Raw genomic sequence first — 24,429 nt, 5'->3', positions numbered from 1 at the left:
TAAAATAGTCTGCTGGACGCTGATAGTATCACCACTGTATTACTTTGACAATTCTCCAAGCATTGTATTACCTAGACTGACCTCATTAACACGTTGATCCTAAGAATACAAGGTAACAAAACACTCTGAAATGACCAGAAAAGCTGCCTCATAGCACACATTAACCAGTAGAAGGTCATCTTGAGTGCAATCACACAGCACTTACAGAATGGCCAAGAGATTAGGCCCAGCCAGCATGGATTTAGAAAGGGCATGTCCTGCCTCACCAACCTCATCTCCTTCTATGCCCAGGTGACTGCCTGGTGGATGTAGGGCAGGCTGTGCATGTAGTCTGCCTGGACTTCAGCAAGTCCTCTAACACCGTCTCCCACAGCAAACTCCTGGCCAAGCTGTCAGCCCCTGGCTTGGACAGCAGCACTCTGAGCTGGGTTAGCAACTGGCTAGAGGCTGAGCCCAGAGAGTGGTGGTGAATGGTGCCACATCCAGCTGGCAGCCAGTAAGTAGTGGTGTCCCCCTGGCATCAGTGCTGGGCCTCATCCTGTTCAATATCTTTATTGATGATGAGAAGAGGGGAGGAGAGAGGAGCAGAGGAGAGAGGAGGGGAGGAGAGAGAATAAACCAGGTTGGAAGAGACTTTCAAGATCATCGTGTTGAGTTGCTGGAAGGTGTCCAGAGAAGGGCAACAAAGCTGGGGAGGGGTTTGGAGCACAGCTCTGTGAGGAGAGGCTGAGGGAGCTGGGGTTGCTTAGCCTGGAGAAGAGGAGGCTCAGAGGAGACATTTTTGCTCTCTACAACTACCTGAAAGGACGTTGTAGCCAGGTGGGGGTTGGTCTCTTCTCCCAGGCACCCAGCACCAGAACAATAGGACACAGTCTCAAGCTGCACCAAGGGAGGTTTAGGCTGAAAGTGAGAAAGAAATTCTTCCCAGAAAGAGAGACTGGCTATTGGGATGTGCTGCCCAGGGAGGTGGTGGAGTCACCATCACTGGAGGTGTTTAAGAAGAGACTAGATGAGGCACTTGGTGCCATGGTTTAGTTGATTAGATGGTGTTGGGTGATGGGTTGGACTTGATGATCTCGAAGGTCTTTTCCAATCTGGTTAATTCTAGTCTATTCTAGTCTAGTCTCCATTAAATTAACCAGATTAATAGACAATGTTGCAAGGAGTCACGTGTAGGCACAATGAACTTTTCAATGTCAAAGTCACTATGACAACTGGATAACTTGGATTCTTGGAAAAGATGACAGCATGAGATGATTTAAGCAAAATTTTGCCTAACTCTGATTACTAAGTCTATTCTAATGCTTTCTGTTAAAATGATTCTTCCATGTTTCACAGCAGATAGCATTTAACTGGAAGATCATACAAGATCTGAGAACAAGACACAAATCAATACAGTCTATTAAGTAAGTTTACAAACATACTGAAGCAACTGTTTTGTAATCTCTACTCTTCAGCTTTTCAAAACCATGCCAGGAACTGATTCGCCAAGGAACTTAATAGGTCAAAAACCTGCATCTAAAAAGGGGTCCTACAAAAAGTTACATTAGACAAGCATTTCTCTGAAAATGAGTTACTGAGAATGTTCTGCAACTACACAGTGTTCTATGCATAAATACATGTAAAAATAAGCATTTGAGAAATAATCAGTATAAAATGCAGTTACAACAGCAGCTTCATACAGTTACAAACTGCTATGAAATTCACTTTCAAAACATATATACAAATAACCCAGGCTAATAGCTGGTAAATGGTAATAAATACACTTACTTCAACAGCAGTGTAAAATTACTGTATATTTCAACAGTAGACACTTGCAGACACTGCTTGTATGGAAGCATTAAAAATCAGCAGAATGCAAAGACTATTCCCTGAATACCTTGATTTGCTACCCTTGTCTGTAAATTAATACTCTGGATACCTGCTGCACATTTTCAGGGCAAACATAAGGACTCCTAACTGTGTGGCTACTAATGAGAATTTCACTGTGCTCTGGGAATGTGCTCATTCACTGATACACTGCCCATCATCCTGCCCGCCCCCAAATCAGTGCCTGTATTTGTGGTAGAAATTAGAACGACAGCAGTGCATATTTCCAAGGTGCAGTCAATCCAAAGTCATGCCTCACATCTATCGCATCATGAGGCTGCGCCTGTCAATTTTTTGCCTTCAGACATGTCAGCATGGCCACACACTCCCGGTGCTGGCAGTTTCCCAGTGGAAGGGCACTTCCATTGGCGTCACCACCGGGACGCCTCCTGCCACCGACATGGCTCAGCTGCACGTTTGCAGGACTGGCCTTTTAAAAAGTCAGCCGTATAAACTGGGCAGTGACCAGATCAAGCTGCAGTTATACAAGAAGCAAGGAAATATTATGCAAGACCACAGGAAGTCAGAGGAGACAGCATTCTGGGCAGGCCTGGCAAGGAGTCTGTGTGAACTTCAGCGAACAAGCAAAGCTTGGTCATTGGCGCCAAATTCAGCAGAGAACATTCCCAGTGCTGCAAAGGATAACACTCCCCATGCTTTTGCCAGTGGGCTGTGTTCCAGGACGCCATGTACCTGATGAAATGCAGATAAACCCAGGTCTTATTTTTCGCCAAGTCTTCACTTATTTTTAAAATTTAAAGCATATTTTTGTCCAACATTTGTTAGAAGTGGAAAATGGTTTGTTTTCATGGCTTTGCTAATAGACTGCTTGTTCTTATGCTCCCTGCAATTTCAACTACAATAAGTGACCTACAAAGAAAATGTTTGGCAGAAGCCTCATTTTTTCCACACATCTTGCCTATCTGTACTTCAAGGCACTCTGTTAATAGGATATGTGAGTATTATGTATTCCTTTGGCATTTTGGAATAACCACTGCAAGTGTACTTGGCTCAAAAAGATAGCCTCCACCTTGCATACAACTATACTATTTGCACCCACTTCTATGCAGCAAATAGTTGGGGTTTTTTGCATTTTTCAGAACTACCTCATCCAGGCCCTACTTGGTGAAGGCATAAATTAAAATGCAGTAAACTTTGTTTCCAAAATGGCTGAGAATTGGCCTTAATCTGGCAAAGGCTTGCCATCTAGCAATACATGAGTTCAGACAAGTTTTATGCTTTGGTCTACTAAGCACCTTTAAAACATCAATGATAAAAGGCTTGAGGTGGGAATCCAATTTGAGGTTCACACACATGCACTGCCAAACAAGAAGCACAGCATGCAAAGTCTTACACAACACAAAACAATTACCAATTGTGATGAATGCAGATGAAGTATTCTCGAGAGAATATATTTTATGTTTTTAATCGCCCTCAAAAAACACACAATAGCACTCTCCTTCCAGAAAACACATAATAAAAATTTAAAAAATAATTAAAAAAAAATCAAACAGTAGCACTGCCCTGACTAGGGGAAGTGATTCTGAGAAGTATAATAGAACTCCAGCAGATACTGACTGCCAGCGCCAATGAACCGATTTAAACAGTTTTCATTGTTACCACTGCTTATGGGAACAACAAACTTACACAACTCTAAGCAAGAGACTCCCGTCTTCCCCACAGTTTGCATATGAAAAGTTTCCCATAACTTACTGTTTTTGCAAAACTAATTAATGAGCACTGCAGAAACACAGGAAAGCGAAAATGTTAGCTGTGACGCCACCTTCATTGTTACGGCTGGTATACCAATGCCCAAAATTAATCATGAACCTGACAACCAACACACACAGTTTGATGTCTCCAACCAAAATAGAACTTTCTAAAGTTGCATCCACACTTATAGCTATTCAGAAGTGCAGTTGCATCTCCAGCTGAAGACAGCAATACCTGTCCAGCAAAAAGAACTGCGCTTCCAACTGTACTTCTCAGAGCCGAGTCAAGCATATATAGGTGGTTTTAATATGGCCAGTCTAAAATGTCTCACAGTATCAAGTGTTCACAGAATGGGATGGGTTGGAAAGGACCTTGAAGATAATCCAGGGATACCTCCTACAAGACCAGGTTGCTCAAAGCCCCATCCAACCTAGCTCTGCACACTTTCAGGGTTGGAGCCTCCACAAGTTCTCTGGGCAACCTGTTCCAGTGCCTCACCACCCTCATCGGCAAGAATTTCTTCCTAATGTCTAATCTAAATCTAGCTTCTTCCAGTCTGAAGCCATTATCCCACACCCTGTCACTGTGTGCCTTTGAGAAGAAAGTCCCTCAACAGCTGTCCTGTCCTTCCAATACTGGAAAGTTGCAATAAGGTCTCCAGGAAGCCTTCTCATCTCCAGGTTGAACAAGCCAAACTCCCTCAGTCTTCTTAAAAGAGGTGCTCCAGCCCTCTGAACATCTTTGTGGCCCTCCTCTGGACCTGCTCTACAGTTCCATGTCCTTCTTGTGTTGGGGACTCCAGAGTTGGACAAAATACTCCAGGTGCAGTCCCACAAGAGTGGAGCAGAACAGGGAGAATCACCTTCCTCAACCTGCTGGCCACATTTCTTTTGATGCAGCCCAAGCTACAGCTGGATTTTCAGGCTGCAAGTGGACATTTATGGCTCATGTTGAGCTTCTCATCAACAAGCACCCCCAAGTCCTTTACCTCTGGGCTGCTTTCTATCCATTCTCTGCTCAGCCTGTATTTGTGCAGGGCCTTCCTTGCACATCGCTTTGCTGAACTTCATAAGCTTGTATTGGCCTACCTCCCAAGCTTGTCAAGGTACCTACTATAATTAATCATAGCTGTGTACCAGCTTCTTCATCCGAAAACAGTAAGGTCTAAGCACACTGAAATACTGGAAATGCCCAGAGTAAGGAGAAACATTTTACCTGTCTCTACTCCTGCCAAAGAGCAAGGCAAATGTCTCATGGTGAGTTTTAAAAAGCCACAAGGGTTAACTAGTGAACCATGCCACAAAACCAATGGGCTGTTGTGTGAACAAGGGCACTAGCAAAACCATGTTTCTCCATGTTCTGCAAACTCCTGCTGGACTCTGGTGCCTGTGGAAGAGTGATGAACTACAAGCATGAAGCTGGATAGAGTTACTACCCCTGAGGGTGCACTTGTGACTTACTTAGCCATTGGACATCTCTGGTCTCTACAGGGGAATGCACCTTTGCTGCAGATACTTGCTGAAGCTATTTCAACACCTTCTGAATATCTGTTCTGAGGAATTTAACATCTTTGAGGTCTTTACAGCCCTGTCAAGAATAGAGACAGAGATACACTGTAAAGTGTGTGAGACCTGATTCTTTAAGAAAACAATCTAAAGAGGATAGCTCTTCTAATTACTACCTCATTTTCTATTAAATCTTCTAGTAAAATTTACTTTGATGATTGTACTTCCTAGCAGTTTACCAAGCCAAAACCCTTCTATAAATTTCCTGTATGCAATTCATATTCAGCTACAACCAATTATGATACACCTACCAGCAAAAGCAATACAGCATTAACTAACTTGCTCCGGGGTGGAGGGGAAAGACGGTTTGACTCTCAATAGCTAATGTATCTCTAGGTCAAGGCCTTCTCTTTATTTTCCTTCAGTACACTAATTTCATATTCCATAGCTTCACTGTATGACCAACAACTTCTGGTACTTGAACAAACTAGATATTTTCAAAACAAAGTGTACTGAAATAGATTTACCCCTAAAGTATTTCCTTCTTACAACTTTGTAAATCAGACTGACTTCCTACATGAATAACAATATAAGAACAGATGCTTGCCCTGCTTTCCTCACATCTTACTACATGTTTGACTGTTTCTCTTGCTTACTCCACCAGCTAACAGAAGTAGAACTCAAGAGTTAACAATCACAACATACAAATGACTCACCAGGCTCATTCCACAGCTATAATACAACCTGAAATCATTTGATGCTTGCAATGTATTGATCACACCGACTCCCTCTGAAGGAATGCTCTGTAATGATTTCATGTTGGCATGATTTCTTTTGAAGATTTTAACGTATCAGGCTGCAGACACCCTTCACCTTTTGGCCCTGTCTTTAGGTGGACCTCTGCTCTACATTAGTCATCTCTGCAGCTGAAATCCTTACTATGGCCTTCAATGCTCATTTTATTCCCCAGGTTGGAAGAGCAGTGAAAGCTCACTGCTTTTTGAATAAACTCTTTTAGTCAGAATGCAATAGTGCTGGTCACCTTGACTCACTTCACACTTGCCTTCAAGACAGAATTTAGTTATTCCGTGTTTATGGTGGCATTTGTGTTTGAGGGATAGGGGATGTCATCTGAAGATTTGGCAGGCAAAGGGAAACGACCAGTGCTAAACAGATAACACAGCTTCTGGCATTATCTTCTTCAGGCTCTGCTTGTACAGCTTGCAGAGCTGCCAATAAAAGCCTGTATAAAACGTCTGGCTTTTCTCAGTGTCTTTTCTTTACACTGAAGAACCTCCCTCCTCTCTATTTAGGCCTGCCCTGCCAGCCCTACACAAGAAAAGACTTAACATGAATGAAGATTCAGAGGCTTCAGTCTATGTGAAGGCTTGTTTCTGTATTAACCTCTGAATTCATGTCAGATTAACCCTGTAAAACTCAGCACTGCTTTTCTTTCTCATGGCTTTCAGTTCAAAGAAACTGGGAGCAAGTGATTGCCAGGTGAAACCTTACTGAACTCCTCACCTGAAGAAAAGACTGGGTTTGGTATGACAGTGAAAACCTCCTTTTTGTTCTTGTTGCCCTGTGGGCTGCTCACTTGCACGCTTCATGATGAAATCAGGAAAAAAAACTAAGTGGTTTATCATATTCCACTTTTAGGGCGTTGATATCTCTTGCCATCACTACTCCAACTCCTCAATTGCTTGGAGTGTCTAAATTGCATATGGATCTTACGCAACACAAGGTGAAGCATATTCAAAGGTGAAGCAAACGAAGGTGCAGGTCACCAGCCAGCACGCAGGAGTAATCTACATATTGAGGGATAACATGAAGTGGTGCAGCAAAGAAAGCAATTAACCACATGAGGTAAAAAGAGCAAGAGGTAACCAAATTCCTTCCATTTGACTATTCCCTGTTCAAGCATTTTCAAGTTAAGTTTATCCCACAAGTTTCTTGCCAACATTTCATATAGAATTGTGTCAGACATAGAAAGTCTGTATTTTAAAATGTTTACAGTCTAAATAAATAAGCCAAACAAAGGGTGGAAAGAAGGATATACTACGATCCCAATTTTCCAGACTGAGGAGCGAGCATGATGACAGAGACCAGCCACTGCATGCAGGCTACACTACCAACCCAATGCCCCGAATCGCCAGCAGGACAAAGAGCCTGGGCCAAGCCAAAAGGAGGAAAAGGGCAAGAGGAGAAACAGCTTCAGAAGACAGAACTGCCTGCTGAAGATGCTGTTTGGTGACCAGGTCAGCAATCAGACACAGCTTTCACAGTCAGCTCTACCCATAGTGGCAAGCAAGCTCAAGAGACAGAGTCAAAAAACATGATTCTATAAAGCTTTGCTGTGCTTTGGCTCAGGTCCTCATGCCAAACAGGCTTTGTTCATGCCAACTGCATGATTAACAAACAAAAGTAGGGTTAGGGGGTTTGTTTTTCTTAAATGGGAAATAATGGGTGTTTCGAAACACCAGCATTAAGTTTCCCTCAAGATATCTGAACTTGCTTCTATTTAATTTTCAAGCTAGCACACGCCTAAGTGAACAGGATAGTCCCCTTTTATGAATCATTTGGAACATAAATAAGGCTTTGCTGTTATGTAAAAGCCAGTAGAAGCATTAATACAACTTGAGCACAGAAACGATGCTTCCCATAAAAACATCCCTTCCTATAAAAAAATCCCTCTGATTAGTAATGCAAAGAAACACATCCTTAACTCATTTTCAGGGGGAAACCCAAGAGCTGTAGTTAGTAACTGATAATCTTACAGCTGCAGGTAAATACCTACCCACAGCTAAACCAAACTACAGTCAAAGGAGAAATCTTTCTCCAAATAACACATGTAAAAATGCTGCACTAAGCAGAGGGAGTCAACCCCCCCTGCCCAAATATCTACCTCTTCTTAAAAATGTAAGTAATGTTATTTTGTTAAGATCAGGCACCATCATCTTAGCTGATTTACAGGATCACAGGATGTTAGGGGTTGGAAGGGACCCCTGGAGATGACTGTAATTCATTGGCTCACTGGAGAGGTCCCAGATGACTAGAAGCTGCCAATGTGATGCCCATCCACAAAAAGGGCCAGAAGGAGGAACCAGGGAATTCAAGACCAGACAGCCTGACCTCAGTGCCAGGCAAGATTATGCAACAGGTGATCTTGAGTGCAATCACACAGCACTTACAGAATGGCCAAGAGATTAGGCCCAGCCAGCATGGATTTAGAAAGGGCATGTCCTGCCTCACCAACCTCATCTCCTTCTGTGCCCAGGTGACTGCCTGGTGGATGTAGGGCAGGCTGTGCATGTAGTCTGCCTGGACTTCAGCAAGTCCTCTAACACCGTCCCCCACAGCAAACTCCTGGCCAAGCTGTCAGCCCCTGGCTTGGACAGCAGCACTCTGAGCTGGGTTAGGAACTGGCTGGAGGCTGAGCCCAGAGAGTGGTGGTGAATGGTGCCACATCCAGCTGGCAGCCAGTCACTAGTGGTGTCCCCCTGGCATCAGTGCTGGTCCTCATCCTGTTCAATATCTTTATTGATGATCTAGACAAGGGGATTGAGTCCATCATCAGTAAATTTGCAGTTGACACCAAGCTGGGAACAGGAGTTGATCTGTTAGAGGGTAGGAGAGCTCTGCAGAGGGACCTTGCCAGGCTGGACAGATGGGCAGAGTCCAAGGCCATGAGGTTGAACACATCTAGGTGCCAGGCTCTACACATTGGCCACAACAACCCCAGGCAGTGCTACAGGCTGGGGTCAGAATGGCTGGAGAGCAGCCAGGCAGAAAGGGACCTGGGGGTACTGGTTGATAGTAGGCTGAACATGAGCCAGCAGTGTGGCCAGGTGGCCAAGAAGGCCAATGGCATCCTGGCCTGGATCAGCAATAGTGTGGCCAGCAGGAGCAGGGAAGTCATTCTGCCCTGTGCTCAGCAGTGGTAAGGCCACACCTTGAGTACTGTGTCCAGTTCTGGGCTTCTCAGTTTAGGAAAGATGTTGAGTTGCTGGAAGGTGTCCAGAGAAGGGCAATGAGGCTGGGGAGGGTTGTGGAGCACAGCCCTGTGAGGAGAGGCTGAGGGAGCTGAGGTTGCTTAGCCTGGAGAAGAGGAGGCTCAGGGGAGACCTTCTTGCTGTCTACAACTCCCTGAAGGGAGGTTGTAGCCAGGAGGAGGTTGGTCTCTTCTCCCAGGCACCCAGCACCAGAACAAGACGACACAGTCTCAAGCTGCACCAAGGGAAATTTAGGCTCATGGTGAGGAAGAAATTCTTCCCAGCAAGAGAGATTGGCTATTGGGAGGTGCTGCCCAGGGAAGTGGTGGAGTCACCATCACTGGAGGTGTTTAAGAAGAGACTGGATGAGGCACTTGGTGCCATGGTTTAGTTGATTAGATGGTGTTGGGTGATGGCCAGAGCAGGACCATATAATCTAGTGCAGGTCTCACAGGAATGGATCAAGACAGGTCTTGAAAGTCAGAAAAGGAGACTCCACAACCTCTCTGGGCAGCCTGTTCCTGTGCTCTGTGACCCTTTCAGTGAAGAAGCTCTTCCTCATACTGAGGTGGAATTTCCTGTGCTATAGTTTACATCCATTGCTCCCTGTCCTATCACAGGGCACAAGTCCCTTCCTTCTTGATATGCAGCCCTCAGCCCTCATTTATTAAATCCTCTTAGTTTTCTCTTCTCCAGACTAAGAAGCTCCAGGTCTCTCAGTCTCTCCTCCTAAGGCACATGTTCCAGTCCCTTAATCATCCCCACAGCCCTGTGTTGGACTCTCTCAAGTAGATCACAGTCCCTCCTAAACTGGGGAGCCCAAAACTGGATGCAGTATTCCAGGTGAGGTCTCACTAGGGCAGAGTAGAGGGGGAGAGGAACCTCCCTCGATCTCGTGGACACATTCTTCTAATGCACCCCTGGATACCATTTGCCTTTTTGGCCACAAGGGCACATTGTTGTGCTTCCTCCTGTACAAGCACATTGCTTTCTCCTCTGCAAGCAAAGGCCAACCATCTCATGTGCAAAGATTGGCAAATTCCAGCTCTCTGCATTCCCTGATGTACATGGGTGAGCTTAAAGGATGATGAGAAATGGGTTGACCATAGGGATACGTTGGAAGTAGTCAACCAAGAGCTACATTGATCATAGATTTCCTTTTTTGACAAAGGGTCCCTTGAAGGAGGTATAAGAGAATCCTGGGACAGCTAGAGCCAGGGATGTGCAAAAGCCCCACCCACTCCTCCAAAGACAGCTCTTCCCTCCTGGTGAGAGCAACATGCACAGGCAATTGCCAAAGGATCACCTCTTCAGAGAGCTGGGCAAATGCAAGCCTTCCTAGAAGAATCACCTAGCAAAAGCTCTACATGAAAAATACCAGCAGCATTTCCACCAATTTCCAATCTTCTGTCATAGAGTATGAAACACACTGAAGAGAACTGAATCCTTAGGAAAAATCATGGGGTGGAATATAGCTATGACTGGTTTGTATTCCAGATAAATACTGTCTAAGGAGATGGGGAATGAGAAAGCCACTGAATGTTGAATTTCTTCTCACATCTGTATGCTGCTGCCTTTCCATAGATCTTTCAAATAAAACATTTTTTGTTCTAAGCAAGCTTCATATCAGCTTAAATACTCTCCATCTCTCCACAATTACCTAAGCCTGTGAAGACACTGTCCTTGCCATCAGCTGACAAGTATGTTATTTCATCATAATGGCATATCAAGATCCAACCAGGCAAAAAAAAATTATACACTCTGAGAAGATATTCTGGTACTTGCAGCAACTTTTGGATACAAATTGCAAGACGAGCTTGGCACAACGGTAGCAACATTCACCATTTACAAATACAGACATGCAGAGAGGTGGAAGCTTTTTAGTGTTTGTTAATCTCACAAACATCTTTGAAGTAATGTGACAACAAGTACCCAATAATATCAACAATTTACCGGCAGAGAGGGTGATACAATCGTGAATGAATGGACAGGGCTTGGAAGACCAACACCAGCCAGGAGAATGTCCCAACACAGTAACTGGATAGGGCTGCTTTGTAGTTTATCATACAAATGCAAGTGTGAACAACAACTGTGATACCAACAGTTTAAGCACCTTTTTATGGCAGTAAAGACCTTAGATATGCTAATAGAGAAACAAAATACATGGAATGTTCTTTAAAGCACTTCCACTACCTTTATAAAAGGCGCCTAATAACCATCCCACCTCATACTTTCTTCAGTTTATTATCCAGGCAAATATTTATCTTTAAAGGGCATGAATGTATCTTAAAGGAAGAACATTATACAATAACTTTTGAATGCTATTAGATGACTCCTAATAGATTTTTCCTGTGCTAAAAGTTGAAAAAGTTCATAAGGCCTCTGACACTACAAATCAGCAACAACATTTTGTTTTAAAAGGAGCAATAGGGCAGGCCATTGTTTAGATTTCACACAACTTATTCAGACCATCGTACAGGCTACTTAAACTGTCGTTCAGCAAATCACCTTTTGTACATTAAATAATATATACCAAGGGACTCAGAAGCTGACTAAAGAAAACGCATGTACTAGGCCAAAGGTGGATAACACCTGGGATCACTGTATAGCAAGATATTGCTCTATCTCTTACTTTAAGCAGTAGCTTTCCTGGGAAAGGCAAACATTTCTATCTGTTGCCATACATAGGTAGGTTTTCAAGAATGACTTGAAATTACCGAGCCTTTGAGCACAATCAAGTTAAAAATGCTTCATTATGCTGTTTTCATAGCTCCCACATTTTGACTTTCTCATTTATCATACCAGGAGGTGGTGGTGTAGGGCCAGTGATGTGGGCCAGGGGGTAGGGAGGGCCTTTATAGATCTGATTTAAATTATACCACTGTCTTTAAAAAGCTGTTCACATAACCAAAGCCAGAGAAGACCTTTGTCATCACCGAGTCACATCTCCTGCCTAACCCAGCGCAAAGACAACTAAATATCTTCATTCAAACCTGGTACCTTCTTTAAGCAATTGCAGTTTTTCAAAGACAGGGACATGAGTTCAAGGCCTCATGTGATGAAGGAGGACTTCATGAGTAGAGTAAAAGGAATACCTAATCTTTTGATTTAGCAGATAAACTCAAAGAGTCATCCTTAAAGGAAGACAGGAACTTGACTGAGGTCAGGCCACCGAATCAGATTCATGTGTGTTTCTCGTGGCTTTCAGTAAAACAAAGATGATGTAAGAAAAAAAGCAATTGAGTCAAGCACATGACAGATGGGAAGGAGGGAAGGGAAAATCTAAAATGCTTCCACAATCTCCAAATGTTTTGACAATCTCTCAGTCCTATCCCTTCCTTTTAGTGTAATGTCAACCCTCGTTTCTCTTGTCCTCTTGAAAATTATTTTCCACACATTTTTTGCAGAAAGTATTTTTTCCATTAACTGCATGTGCAGTTCTTTCAGTGCTCAGTAACCCTTTGTTCAAAGCTTGCACTTTATATCTTACCTTAATTTGCCTAACTAACCAAATGTATTTTGATATATTAGGCAACAAGTAACAAACATTTATTAAATATTAAGTTCGTATTTCAATAGTTCCAAATAGTTTCTAAATGACCCTGGTAACCTTATTACACATACACCTTCAGACAGATTACTTGCTATCAAGTGCCATAAGTTACACCTACATGATTCATCCATTAGGAGAGTAGCTCAGCTTAAAAAACAAAACAAAACAAAAAACACACCACCAAAACACACAACCCTTCCCATACCCCTTCTAATTTTAGCCTCTCCTTAGATAACACAATTTCCTGAAACAAAAAGAGAGGGCCAGACTGCTCACACGCCTCTAGCTCCAAAATGTTATTTGTAAATGCAGTTGAATGTATGCAATATTTAGTATCCAAATACAGCGTGCCAGCTTTCATTACTGCTGAAGCTGCAAAGAAAGCAAAGGCACCAGGAAATGTGTGATTTGTAGAAAAAAGTGAGACAGAGTGCACTGCAAACACAGCTTTTCTGTAGGAAAAAGAGCAGGTAGGGCAACCCATGAGAGCACAAGACTCAAGTATGAGCATGTTCATTACCCCACCTCCCTGAACACTATGGCTTCAGGTTCTAGGGACTGTCCTCATGCCAAAAGCAACAAGACAGCTACGATATTAAACTGGTCATGCCCACAGCAGCATGGAGGGTGACAAATATCATCTCATGGGATATATTGCTCATTGGTGCAACCCTCCCACAGCAGGAAAGAGGTAACAGTCATGCCAATTCAAGGGCATCCAGTAGAAAGGTTTTGTTTGGTTGGAGTTTTTTGTTTGTTTTGTTGGGTTGGGGTTTTTTGCCTTTTTTTTTTTAATTCATAGAAACTTAAGAGTGAGCTTGACACCAACCCATATCAATAAGAAATAGCATAATCTGCCCATCACCTATTTCATAAATACATCCTTCATTTCAACGTATTTAGATCTGCATAACTGATGCAAATACTCATGGGGGAATCATTCTGTTAACCTCATCTGCATCTTGGTGCACTTTAAAATGTACACTGCATTGATAGAATAGTGACCTAATCACCACTACACCTATAGTCAGGAAAAATAGCTGAGAAGATGTACTAGTTGCTGTGAATTCTCTTAAGATCACGGTGGGGCAGTAACTCTTAAGCTTGCTGACAATATAGTAAGAAACCAAAGAAGTAAATCCCACCCAAATCCCATGAATGGCCACAGCCCGGTTGATCTGTCCATCACAATCCTGGTTTAGAGACTGTCTGCATTCTGGCCTGGGGTTTTCAGTCATGTAGGTTATAGGCCTCAAGAAGTAGGGGCTGGAGGCATAGGCAAGACACATTTCTAGAAATGCCTTCTCTTACACCTTGTTGGAAACAGTACTAAGTTGTTGAGATCTTTTTGGAAAACAAAATACTTGAGAATCGTTAATTTAAGAGTGTAAAACTAATTGTGACTAACATTTGCATGACACAAAGAAAACTGGAGTAATTAACAGAACAGTATTGCACAAATAGCTGTAGAGGAATATAACCATTCTGTATATCCAAATTATTTTTAAATACAACCTGCCTTAGTATTGCTCATTTTTTTAATGTTTAGACTAGCAAGAGTACTTGGAAAGTATTGCACCCACCAAACCTAACAGCACCTTCTAACTTGGAACCTGGTGGGGGGAAAAAAGTATTTAATGGCTATGAATCCACCATAATAAAAAACATTACAGAAAGGCAGAAAGATCAAATATTTATCTTCACAATGAGTCTCCCAAATTATCAGCATAATCCCAAATCCCAAAACTTCTGTCATCAGCATACTTTCACTGTGCAACATATTCCCATTTATCTGCACAGGATAAACATGACAGAAGATGACCAGCATCTGCTGGATGAAGTGAAAATGACATGACACAGAAAGGTGCTGTACACCTGTGCTTTGTCTAAGTGCTAAACATGAGCAGAGCCAGCTCGTGCAGCATTCCTGCAAAGCACAAATCCTCAGAAGCCCTTGTAACCTCGGAGGATGGTACACACCGGGTAGCACTTGTGTTGCACACTGCTCCCACTGTGAAAGCTATTGACCTGTCCTTAAGCTCAAACGCTTCAGCGCTGTAGTGAAGGTGAAGCTACAGTTGTGCAGTAGAAGTCAAGCTTATCCAATTAGGCCAAGATATCAAGCCAGAAATCAGCCAAAACAACAGGCAAAAGGACACTGAGGCATGTGTTCAGGCTGCAGTTCTTCATTCATGTGCCCTTGGGCCACCCTCTGGTATAAAAGCCCTTTCCACTCTGTAGAGACACAGAAAAGGCTGTGAATGCCAAAACCAGATGGGGTGAGTGCGAGCAGCTAGCTATACAAGACCCACACGTTATAGAGTGCATTTTTGATGCTGAAACACAAGTCCTTTCGATAATTCCAAATAAGAAAAATTCTAAGGGCAGATGCTAACACAGAAGCAAACAGGAATAAATTAAATACATGGGCTACACATGCTGAGCAAAAAGAAAACTTCAACAACCTTTACATTAAGTCGAGTAATCTATGTGGTAGTCCGCGACAGCATTCGAAGCTTTATTAGCTGAAGTATACAAAGTTAGGTTTACAAGAATGTAAGGAACAACTTTCATGGGCAGATGGATGGATAAGATCATCTAATTCACCACCATCGCAGAGTAATAGGCAAGAGGTAGCATACCTGACAATGGTGACATGCCTTAAACCATAAAGCATACTGGACAGAAAAAACCCCATGAGACAGCACATTACCTGAAATTTCAAGTTTAACACCTTGGCACATTCCAATTCTCACATTTCTTGGCATTCGAATTGAGTGAGTGACTACCTGAGCTCTGGAGTGTAGTGCTGTGCTGTGGTCAGGACCGTTTGCTTCCTCATCCCGAGGAGAGCCCAAGTGACCTCAGGTTGGCAAAATCACCCTTCTGAAGTAGGTATCAGTGAAAACTGAGGCAAAAAGTGTCTCAGAGGAACTCAAGCGCTAATAAAGCCCAAAGTGAAAGGGTTACCTAATCAAAAACTAGGAGGAATTCCATTTGTTTACTAGCTGAACCAGAAAAAGTTAATCGGATTTATGTAATATTACCTTGTTAGGGTCACAAAACAATATGGTACAACTATATGAGTACCACTAGTTCAAAATCTGCCTGAGCTGCAGAATTGGTTTATTTGTTCTACAAACAGAAAACAAACAAACAAACAAAAAATGCCTAAACAACAAAACTGAAAAGGTGAAGCTAAATGCATCCTTGCTCAGTGGTACTTGGGTTTGTCCTGAGCCTGGTTTCAAACTTTTCTCAAACACACAGTTCATCTAAGGCACTACCCATGCCTAACAAAATAAGTACGTCCTTCAAATAATTAAAAACACATGCTGACAAAATAATTAAAAAAACAAACAAACAAGATATCTTACAAGACTACCCTAGTTAAATTGGGAGCTATCTACTAATTGTTGTGCTGCACAATGATCACAGATATTTTTTCCTTAGATTTTACTGTTTTGCTAAGGTGTGTTTTACCCTTCTACTCCTTCTTCCCCGCTTCCAATTACTGCCATTCTAGAAAACATCAGACTTTGCATTGAAGACTATGTGGACAATTATCTTTTAAAAATTAAATTGAAACAGTAACTATATTAATCTCAACTCTGTATCTTGGACTAACTTGAAATGTGGGAAATCAGCCTATAGAAAAAGTTAGAACATTTGTTCCGTAGGAAGCAACTGCTCTTTTCTACTGACAGAGCTTCCAAGGAGAACCCAAGGATGCTCTTCAACTTAAAAGGACCGCTAAAAGAATCAAATATTATCTTCCATAGAGCATCAGTTTAACAGTAAGAGAACTGGTCTTCTAAATGTATGTTCCAATGTTGCCTGCAAATCTGGTAAACCAGATTACTCCCACCGCCTTTTCTCCCTGAAATGAATTTATAAATACTATTAGCAAGTCAGGTTAGAGTTCCCAGCTGCATATCTGGATGGAGATCAGGCAAACAGTACAACTGCTAAACTCAAAGCAATAAATCTATTCTATTTTAGTACTGGAAAATTAAAAAATAGAATAAAATATTGGTTTAATAGGCTACACATAGGATTCAGTAGGCTACATATGCACAGACAGGGAGGCACAAGCACACTGCCTTCCATCTGATACTCTCCAAGTTCTTCCACAAACATTAATTTAAACAACAACCCCATGAGCCAGGTAACAATTAGCCTGCTTCTGAGAGACGGAAAATTGTCAGTGGACGGTCACAAGATTTACAAGATTTATCAGTGATAGAACCTGAATCAGCATTTGAGCTTTAGTGAAGTTTCCATGTTTGAGCCACAAAGCACATCTGCGTGCTGTCCTGCAAGACTTGACAGTGCTCAGTCCCTCACTGTATTTGAAAACAGGAGGTTAAAACTGAAAAGATTCAGATTGCTTCATTAAAAAGGGGCAATATCATGTAGTGTAGTTTCAATATTCACTATTTCATAATTTTCATTCTTATAAATGACTATAATATATTTTTATAGGTACATCACACAGTACTATGATTTTTGACTCTCTTGCTCAACACAAGAGGACATCTAGTGTACTTGTATCTTACATCCTACACAGAAGATAACTAGAACAAAAATACACTCCAGGCAACCGTTTAACCTTAATAGACTACTGTTTGATAAAGTACATGGAGAATGTATGGTTTCCACTATAATACTTCCCCTATTACATCGCCATAGCACGACTCCATTAAAAAAAAGGAGCTATTATACAACCCAAACCCCAGTGTTAAAAGTTTAGTGCATCATCAACTAGAAAGTACACGACGGACCCCAAAATTCTTAGTCTGTAAATCATATCATTTATGAACACAATCTACAGTCAGAACAGCAACCTAAGCCAGTAGGACTCATCCTTGTGACTGCCTGCTGTGCAAACCAGAATGAATAAATACTCGGTTACGAGACTTCATGGACCTTTATTCACTTGCTTAGCTTTCACCACATCAGCGCCCCTCACTCATCCACAGGATTGCTTATAGTCTTGAAGCCACGACTAGATACTTCTTAATATCCACCTGTGACTTCTATGCTCGGGATTGTGAGTTCTATTTTGAAGTCCAATCTCAAGAACAAACAGGAAAATGCACTCTTTGATGCAACAAAAAAAACCCCAAACCAACAAAAAAACCCCCACAAAACAAAAAACCAACCCACACAACAACAAACCAACAAAAACAACCCAAACAAACCCCACCAAAAACACACCGAAAATCTACCAAGTCACTTTTATTCCCTTTGGAGGGTTCATTACGGCAATACGGAGACGTACTTTACATGCTATCCACACAGCAGCAGGCGAACCGCAGGCCTGTGAGCCGCTCCCCGAGCGCTCAGCCCTCCAGGGAAGCTCGCCGCCAGCTCGGGGACTTCACCACCCGCAGGGGATGCGAGTGCCCGCAGCTTCTTGGGCTGGAGCGAACATGTGTCGAAATCCATTAGTTTTATACAACTTGTAAGCGTTTACACAGCTTGTCAATTGCATCCACCCAATTTTAATGCTGAAACACGCTTCGCTAAGGGTGCTGCCTTCAAACTCCTCAACCGAAAAGTTATTTCCAAATAGCTGGGTTCTAACTGATGATAAGCGAATAAGCATGACCACAATATGCGTTAAAGTGAAGCATCATGTGCGGTGGGCCTGCCGTGGCGAGCCGTGCCCCACCAGGTGCACCTGCCTGCCTGCCCGTCTGCCCGTAGTCGCCGTCGCTCCGCCGGGCACGGCCAGCGCCAGGGCCCAGCGGCCACCTTTGCTCCGAGTGGCGGCGGCCGCTCGCGACCTGTTGGTCGGGCCGGGAGCCGCTTCCCTCAGCGGCAGTTCCCAGGGCGCTGCTCTTTGAGTTGACGCCCGGCGGGAGCAGCTCCCCGAGGCAAGACGTTCCCCGGGTCGGCTTGGCGGCGGCCGGGCCGGGCGCTGCTCTTCCCCCAGGAGAACAGCGCGGGCTGTCCCACAGGAACGCAGCTCTGCTCCCCCTCCCCTGTCCCCGACAGCCCCGGCCTGGCCTGGGTGAATTAACCCCCGCCGCAGCCGGTGCCCGCAAAGTCTCCGGGTCTGGAAACCTCACAAAGGAGCCGCGGCAGCGAGAGGCGAAGCCGCGCCGTCCCGCCGGCAATGCCGCCCACGGGGAGTCCCGCACAGCGCTGCTGTGGACCAAGAGGGGAGCCGAAGGAAGAGGACGAAGCGGCCCCAACAGCCCAGAGCCTCGCCCGCGGCCCCCTCACCTTTTCTTCTCCTTGTCAGCTGTCATCGCGGCGGCTACCGGCTTCTGCGCCGCCTCTCGGGCCGGGCGGGCCGGGGCGTGCTTAGCACCTGCCCGCGGGACGCGGCCGCCGGTGGCTGACTGGCGAAGGGTCGGGATCTGATTCGGCCGGGTCGCCCCCGAAGCGGGCGTACAGTCTCAGAACACTGCCGAGGATTGCACGGCCCGCCCGGGGGAGTGGGGGGGAACGACGGCTGCTGTTGCGGGGCAGTAGCGGCGCAGCAGCGGGACGTACGGCTCAGCGCCACCCGCAGAAAGTTCTCACTTTAAACCTCGGGCCACCGCCGGCCGCGGGGGCAGGGCCGGCCCCTCCGCCCCGGACCCGGCACAGCACGGCCCGGCCCGGCCCCGCCGCCACCGCTGCACCCGCCAATGGGGGCCGACGGGACGCCGCCGCCGCCGCGCCCCGGCCTCCCCGCCCCCGGCACCGGCCTGCCCGGCGGCGCCGCGGGGGATCAGCAGGGCGGCCCCCGCCCCACCGGCACCGCTGTGGCTGCGGCGGGGGCAACTGCTCGCAAGTACCGGGACACCTTTCCATCCGCCACCGTGTCATGACTTTTTATTTAACTTTTATTTTCCCCTATAAGGCGTTTCTACCCTCGTATCTACAGGGCGGTCTTAGGGGCGGGGGGCACCGCAGCACCTGACCTGCGGCCGCGGAGCCACGGCGACTCTGCCCGAGCCCCAGCGCAGGTCCCGGCTTGGGAAACGGAGGAGCAGCCCCGCCTTGATCGCTTGGGGCGGCTCTTACAGCCCGAGGCAGACAGGCTTTGAAAAAATACATTTAAAAATAAAAACCAAAATGAAAGTAGTACTGGCACTCTTACTACAGATCGTGCTCGCTTTGGAACGACGCACCGGCATTACCCTCCCTGTGCTGGATCCCCTAGCCCCGCTGTTTTCTGGAGCGGTCACGCAGAAGAGGAAGGCGGCAACGGTCGGGGTCAGAGGGATGCGCAAAGGAGCGGGGACCCGCATTCCCGCCTCCCTGTTGGGGCTTCCTTCCTCTCCGTGTTTTGTGTTTTATTTTCTGTGTCACATTGCATATTTCAACTCGTGCACTTTTAAAACTCCTAGTTACAGACACACAGTGAAGTACGTCTGTAGCAAGAAGTGGCACCTGCTTTGGTTCACTGCAGTTAACAACATAAATAACAGTAAAAAGAGCCCTCACTTTTTTATTTATTTTACACCACACAGCTAACCTTGGTAGACAAGAGATTATGAGATTTTTTTTCTGACATTGTCTCTCTTCACTGTAGAAACTGCATTCTTATCCTCGTGTTTTCTAAGGATTTGCCTTACCCTTTTACATCTCAAAGCAAAGCACACCTTTGTGTTGAACTGAACCACGTTTAGCTGTACTTCTGGAAAATGGAAGTATTGCAGGCAAAATTAGCCCAACCATAGATGTATTTTTTGGTTATTCAAATTTGAACAATTTCCCTATGCCATTTCACAGGCTGTGTACAATGGGTTGGAGGGTTGTTTGGTGGTTCGGGTTTGTTTGTTTATTTGGGGGTTGGTTTGTTTGTTTGTTTCCCTTTTGCACAACATGAACATTTAAAGAAATGCATTTGGATTTGAATTTGCATATTCTGTTCTCAACTCTGAAAAGAGCTACACATGCTTGCACAGCAACAGCCTAATTATGTGGTAACAGCTGAGTTTTTCTTGTACAAGAGAATCTAAACAAAAGAAACCCACAAATATTTAAAACCTAAGTAAACTTAGTCAAACAGAATTAGTGTATGCAGGACTAAATTTACCCTTCTGGGAATAAGAGAATGCAATAGGATCAAAGAGCCAAGTCACTCATTTCCTAGATTAAATAGAACTCATCGTCCCTTGTTGATCTCTGCTGATGTCAATGCTCCTTGCTGTATCTTAAGGCACTTTACTAGAATAAACAATTTGCCATCAAAAATAAGACAAGAAAAGCATTCAAATTGACCAAATCTAAACCACTCAGTAAATCTCAAATATTTCACATCCAGCCTATTGGCCCAACTCATGTTGCCTCTGCCTAAGTGGATATAGTGTAGTTGATTAACAGTCTGAATCTCTTGCTCTATTGACAATGAAGCCGGAATATGTTTTCACAACAGGAGAATTCACATCTAAGAATCGCTTAAGAATGACCACGTGTCCTCTGTTGGAGGACCTAGGTCAATGCCCAGCAAAACAAGAACCTGGCCGCTGAATCAGGAAGGTGCAGCAAGCAAGACCGAGTGATTTTTACAGCTCCCTTGCAACTTCAGTTCCCAAGGCTAGTAATTCTGGTAACTGAGCTCCCCATCTTGCCCATGAGTAAAACAAATGGTCTCTCTTCCGGACTTCACTTGAATTGTTCATTCCTTCTCTTTCCCATGACTATTCAGGGAGGGAAAGATCAAATGTATAGTACTGTATAGTTTCATAGTACTTGATGCATTCTGCAAAAAGAGACCACACAGCACCTACAGGGGTGCAGAAAGTTACCTCTTTGCTAGAGAACAGAGGAGAATCACATCATTTAATTCTCAAATTCACCCTGTTACTGCTTCGATCTCCTTTATGGTCAGTCAATACTTATTAACAGCAGTATCCACCCTAAGGTGGACTTTCTCTAATCTTAGACTACTTAGAAGCTTTGATAGGAGCCACACCGAAAATGCATTTACTCTACCAACATACATTATTTAATCTGCAAGAGATGACAAGTGCCAGGAAAGCCAAGAAAAACTTCAAACTGATTGCAAGCACAGTTTTTCCTCTCAATATCACCATTGTAAGGGCTCTTTCTGTTTTGTATTCCCATATAACTCCTTATATTTTATATTGCATTTGCTATGTTTTACACTTAGCTGAGTAGGTATAAACTTGGATGAAAGGTCATGGAAAGGGAAAAAAGTACTCAGGAAACTAACAGTGAGCTAACTTTAGCAGGGGTTAGCCTCTGTCGCTTGCCCTCCTACTCCCCCTAGAATATAGTAGATGGGGATTCATTACTCTTGGTGGTCAGAGAAAATAAAGGTGGTGATGTCATCCACTCTGTTCTGGAAATTGCAGGAGATGACACAGATTGCTCCTTTATGAATTATTCTAGAGATGCTACAAGGAAGTTTTTGATTTCCTAAAATCAAACTTCAAGTGAGGTATTTGAGGAGAGTTTTTAACATCTGCCAGGATAGCATACGGCTTCTGAAAGGGTTCTTCAAGTCTTCAGGGGACCAGTTTATGTTAACTGCATTTGGACTAGGCTCTAAGGAAAAAACAAGCAGAAGACTTACAAAAATATAATGGTAGCTTGGAAGCAATTGTCACAACCTGCCCTCAAGTTTAAACTACATTGAGAAATTGGGAAATCTGCATGTGGTGGTGACTGGGCCCTAGGCTCTCAACTGGTGTTCCCAGGCAGGAACCCCATCACCCAAAGAAGATGCAGGAAAGCTCCTAATTGTATTGCATTTATTCTGGAACACACCACTGATTTAGGACCAGTTATGCTACATTGTTCTCAGGATATGCATATGTATGTAATCAAGCACCCAAATCAGCTCTTGCACCAGTTTGAATGTACATAGCTACCATGAGTGAAGTGAAAGCACTTCTAGTACTCAGTTCTATGTGTGCATGCTACTGGCATCTGTATTGATTGAAGAGTGTTGGTAAAACATACATAAGTTGAATGTTATTCAGAATTAATGCTCCAAAGTCGTCAGAAGGAAACAACTTCATCCCTTGCATGGGAGGCATTATTGGTTATAGAAGCTATTAAAAGCAGATTGTTGAGAGGACAAAGTGTTTCCATTTCATTAATAATCCCTGTTTGGTTTCTTTCTTTTTGTGGCTCCTCAATACCGTAAGAAAGTATGGCAGCAAAAAGTTGATACTTGTAATAACAAATAATGACATTATGGTAAAAGGAGAAAGGAGAGCCCTATTATTGCAACAGAGCTGATCCTTTGAAGGAAAGGGACAGGATCCTTCACTTACTCATGCCAGAATAAGTTACACCTACTGAATATTTATTACATGCAATAGCAAATGAGCCAGAAAATATCAAACTTTGGGTTAATTTGTAGCGGTGAAAAAGTACTACCGATAGAATACAAAAGACAGGAGGAAGTGGGGAGGAAGTCAGTGATGGAGATGTTATAAAACAAATGTCTTAATCATGCTGAAAAAAAAAAAGGGGGCACTGTTCCTTGTGCAACCACTCACTTACATATGCAGCCTCTTTCATAATTACAGGTATGTGCCTGTCTAAATGCAAATTCAGTAGCTGTTCTCTTTCTTCACAGTGGCACCAACTGCTTGCCAGAATAGGAAACAGCACCTTGGCTAGCACACCTGTGGAGTCTAGAATTCCTTTGCCTCTTGCTGCAGTTTGATGGTAGAGAGAGAATCATTATACAAAAATGTGTGTTAAGACACATATATTGCTCTTGCACAAGAATAGGAATATTAAGAACCTATAATAGCACACCCCCATTGCTCTAGGCAGAAAGCAATACACACTCTATAGGCAACACTGGACAAGTCAGTTTAAAAGGTAATTTTGAGGGAATACGTAAAGATGTCTTTACGAGCTTCCAAATACTAAGTGCACACCTTCAAGCAAGGCTCACAGATAAGCTCCAGTGTTTTGAGGCATTGATTACTTACAGGCACATTCCAGGCGTTTCAGCCATCACACTCCCACTGAAAAAAAAAAAAAAGAAAAAAGAAAAAAAAGGCATGATGGCCAAACTGTTGGGAATGTACCTGTAAATATTAAAAGGATTAAAGTTTCTCAGCTTATCTTTGAGCCTTCTTCAAAATGACATGCGAAGGATGTCTTAGGCCTATCCAAAGGAAAGGTAAACCAAAAAGTGTCATTAACATAGCAAAGTATTGCAATATAACCACTTTAGAAAGCAAGTCAGCGATGCGTAAGTACATAGAAACAGTCTGTCATAATGCTGGCAGCTATCATTTTGAAGTTTTGGGAAAGCTCAACCAAGAAACCAAGGAGAAAACACGCAATCCAGTTTGTTAAATAAAGAATGCTTTTAAAAGTTATTTTCCCCCTTGATGTTCAATAGCTTATTTAGAAATACTATGTTTCACAACTACTTTTTAGGGGTGGAGAGTGGGTTTTTTGTTTGGTTGGCTGGCTTGTGGGGGTTTTTTTGTGTTTTTGGGGTTTATTTATTTATTTATTTATTTTTATTTTAATTGAGTTGTGGCAGATAAAGGCTGAACATATTTGCTAAGCAGGACTCTGATTTTTCATCTAGAAATCAAACTACTGGGCAGCCAGGGCAACCGTTCAAGCTTAAAGATTTTGGGCAGATGTGAGACTCAATCATATTTTAAAATGTGCTTACTCTAGGAATATAGCTTGTTACTGTATGCTTTTTTTGCATATACTGTACTAATATTCCAATTTAACAAAAATTAAATATGAGGCAGATACAGCCTTCATTTAATTTTCATAAATTCTTTGGCAATGTTTCTTGAAGGTAGGCACCATATAGATACAATATTAATTGTATCTC

General features: G+C 43.5%; 1 protein-coding gene across 3 annotated transcripts in view; it reads right to left on the bottom strand.

Moving 5' to 3' along the window:
• EPAS1 (endothelial PAS domain protein 1) overlaps positions 1-19,236 on the bottom strand; it is an 82,624-nt gene extending 63,388 nt beyond the window's left edge. The window contains exon 1 of one of the 3 annotated variants that reach the window (XM_054168227.1): positions 18,867-19,236. In XM_054168227.1, coding sequence (XP_054024202.1) covers positions 18,867-18,892 — 26 coding nt within the window. In that variant the 5' untranslated portion in view covers positions 18,893-19,236. Of the gene's footprint in view, positions 1-18,246; positions 18,266-18,866 lie in introns of those variants that run through there. The other 2 variants (XM_054168229.1, XM_054168230.1) reach the window with 2 other exon arrangements.
• Between the last annotated feature and the right edge of the window lie 5,193 nt (positions 19,237-24,429).

Source organism: Dryobates pubescens, chromosome 16 (genome assembly GCF_014839835.1).
Source record: "Dryobates pubescens isolate bDryPub1 chromosome 16, bDryPub1.pri, whole genome shotgun sequence".
In the NCBI taxonomy this organism is placed as follows: domain Eukaryota; kingdom Metazoa; phylum Chordata; class Aves; order Piciformes; family Picidae; genus Dryobates; species Dryobates pubescens.
This window is presented reverse-complemented; position numbering and strand designations above follow the sequence as displayed.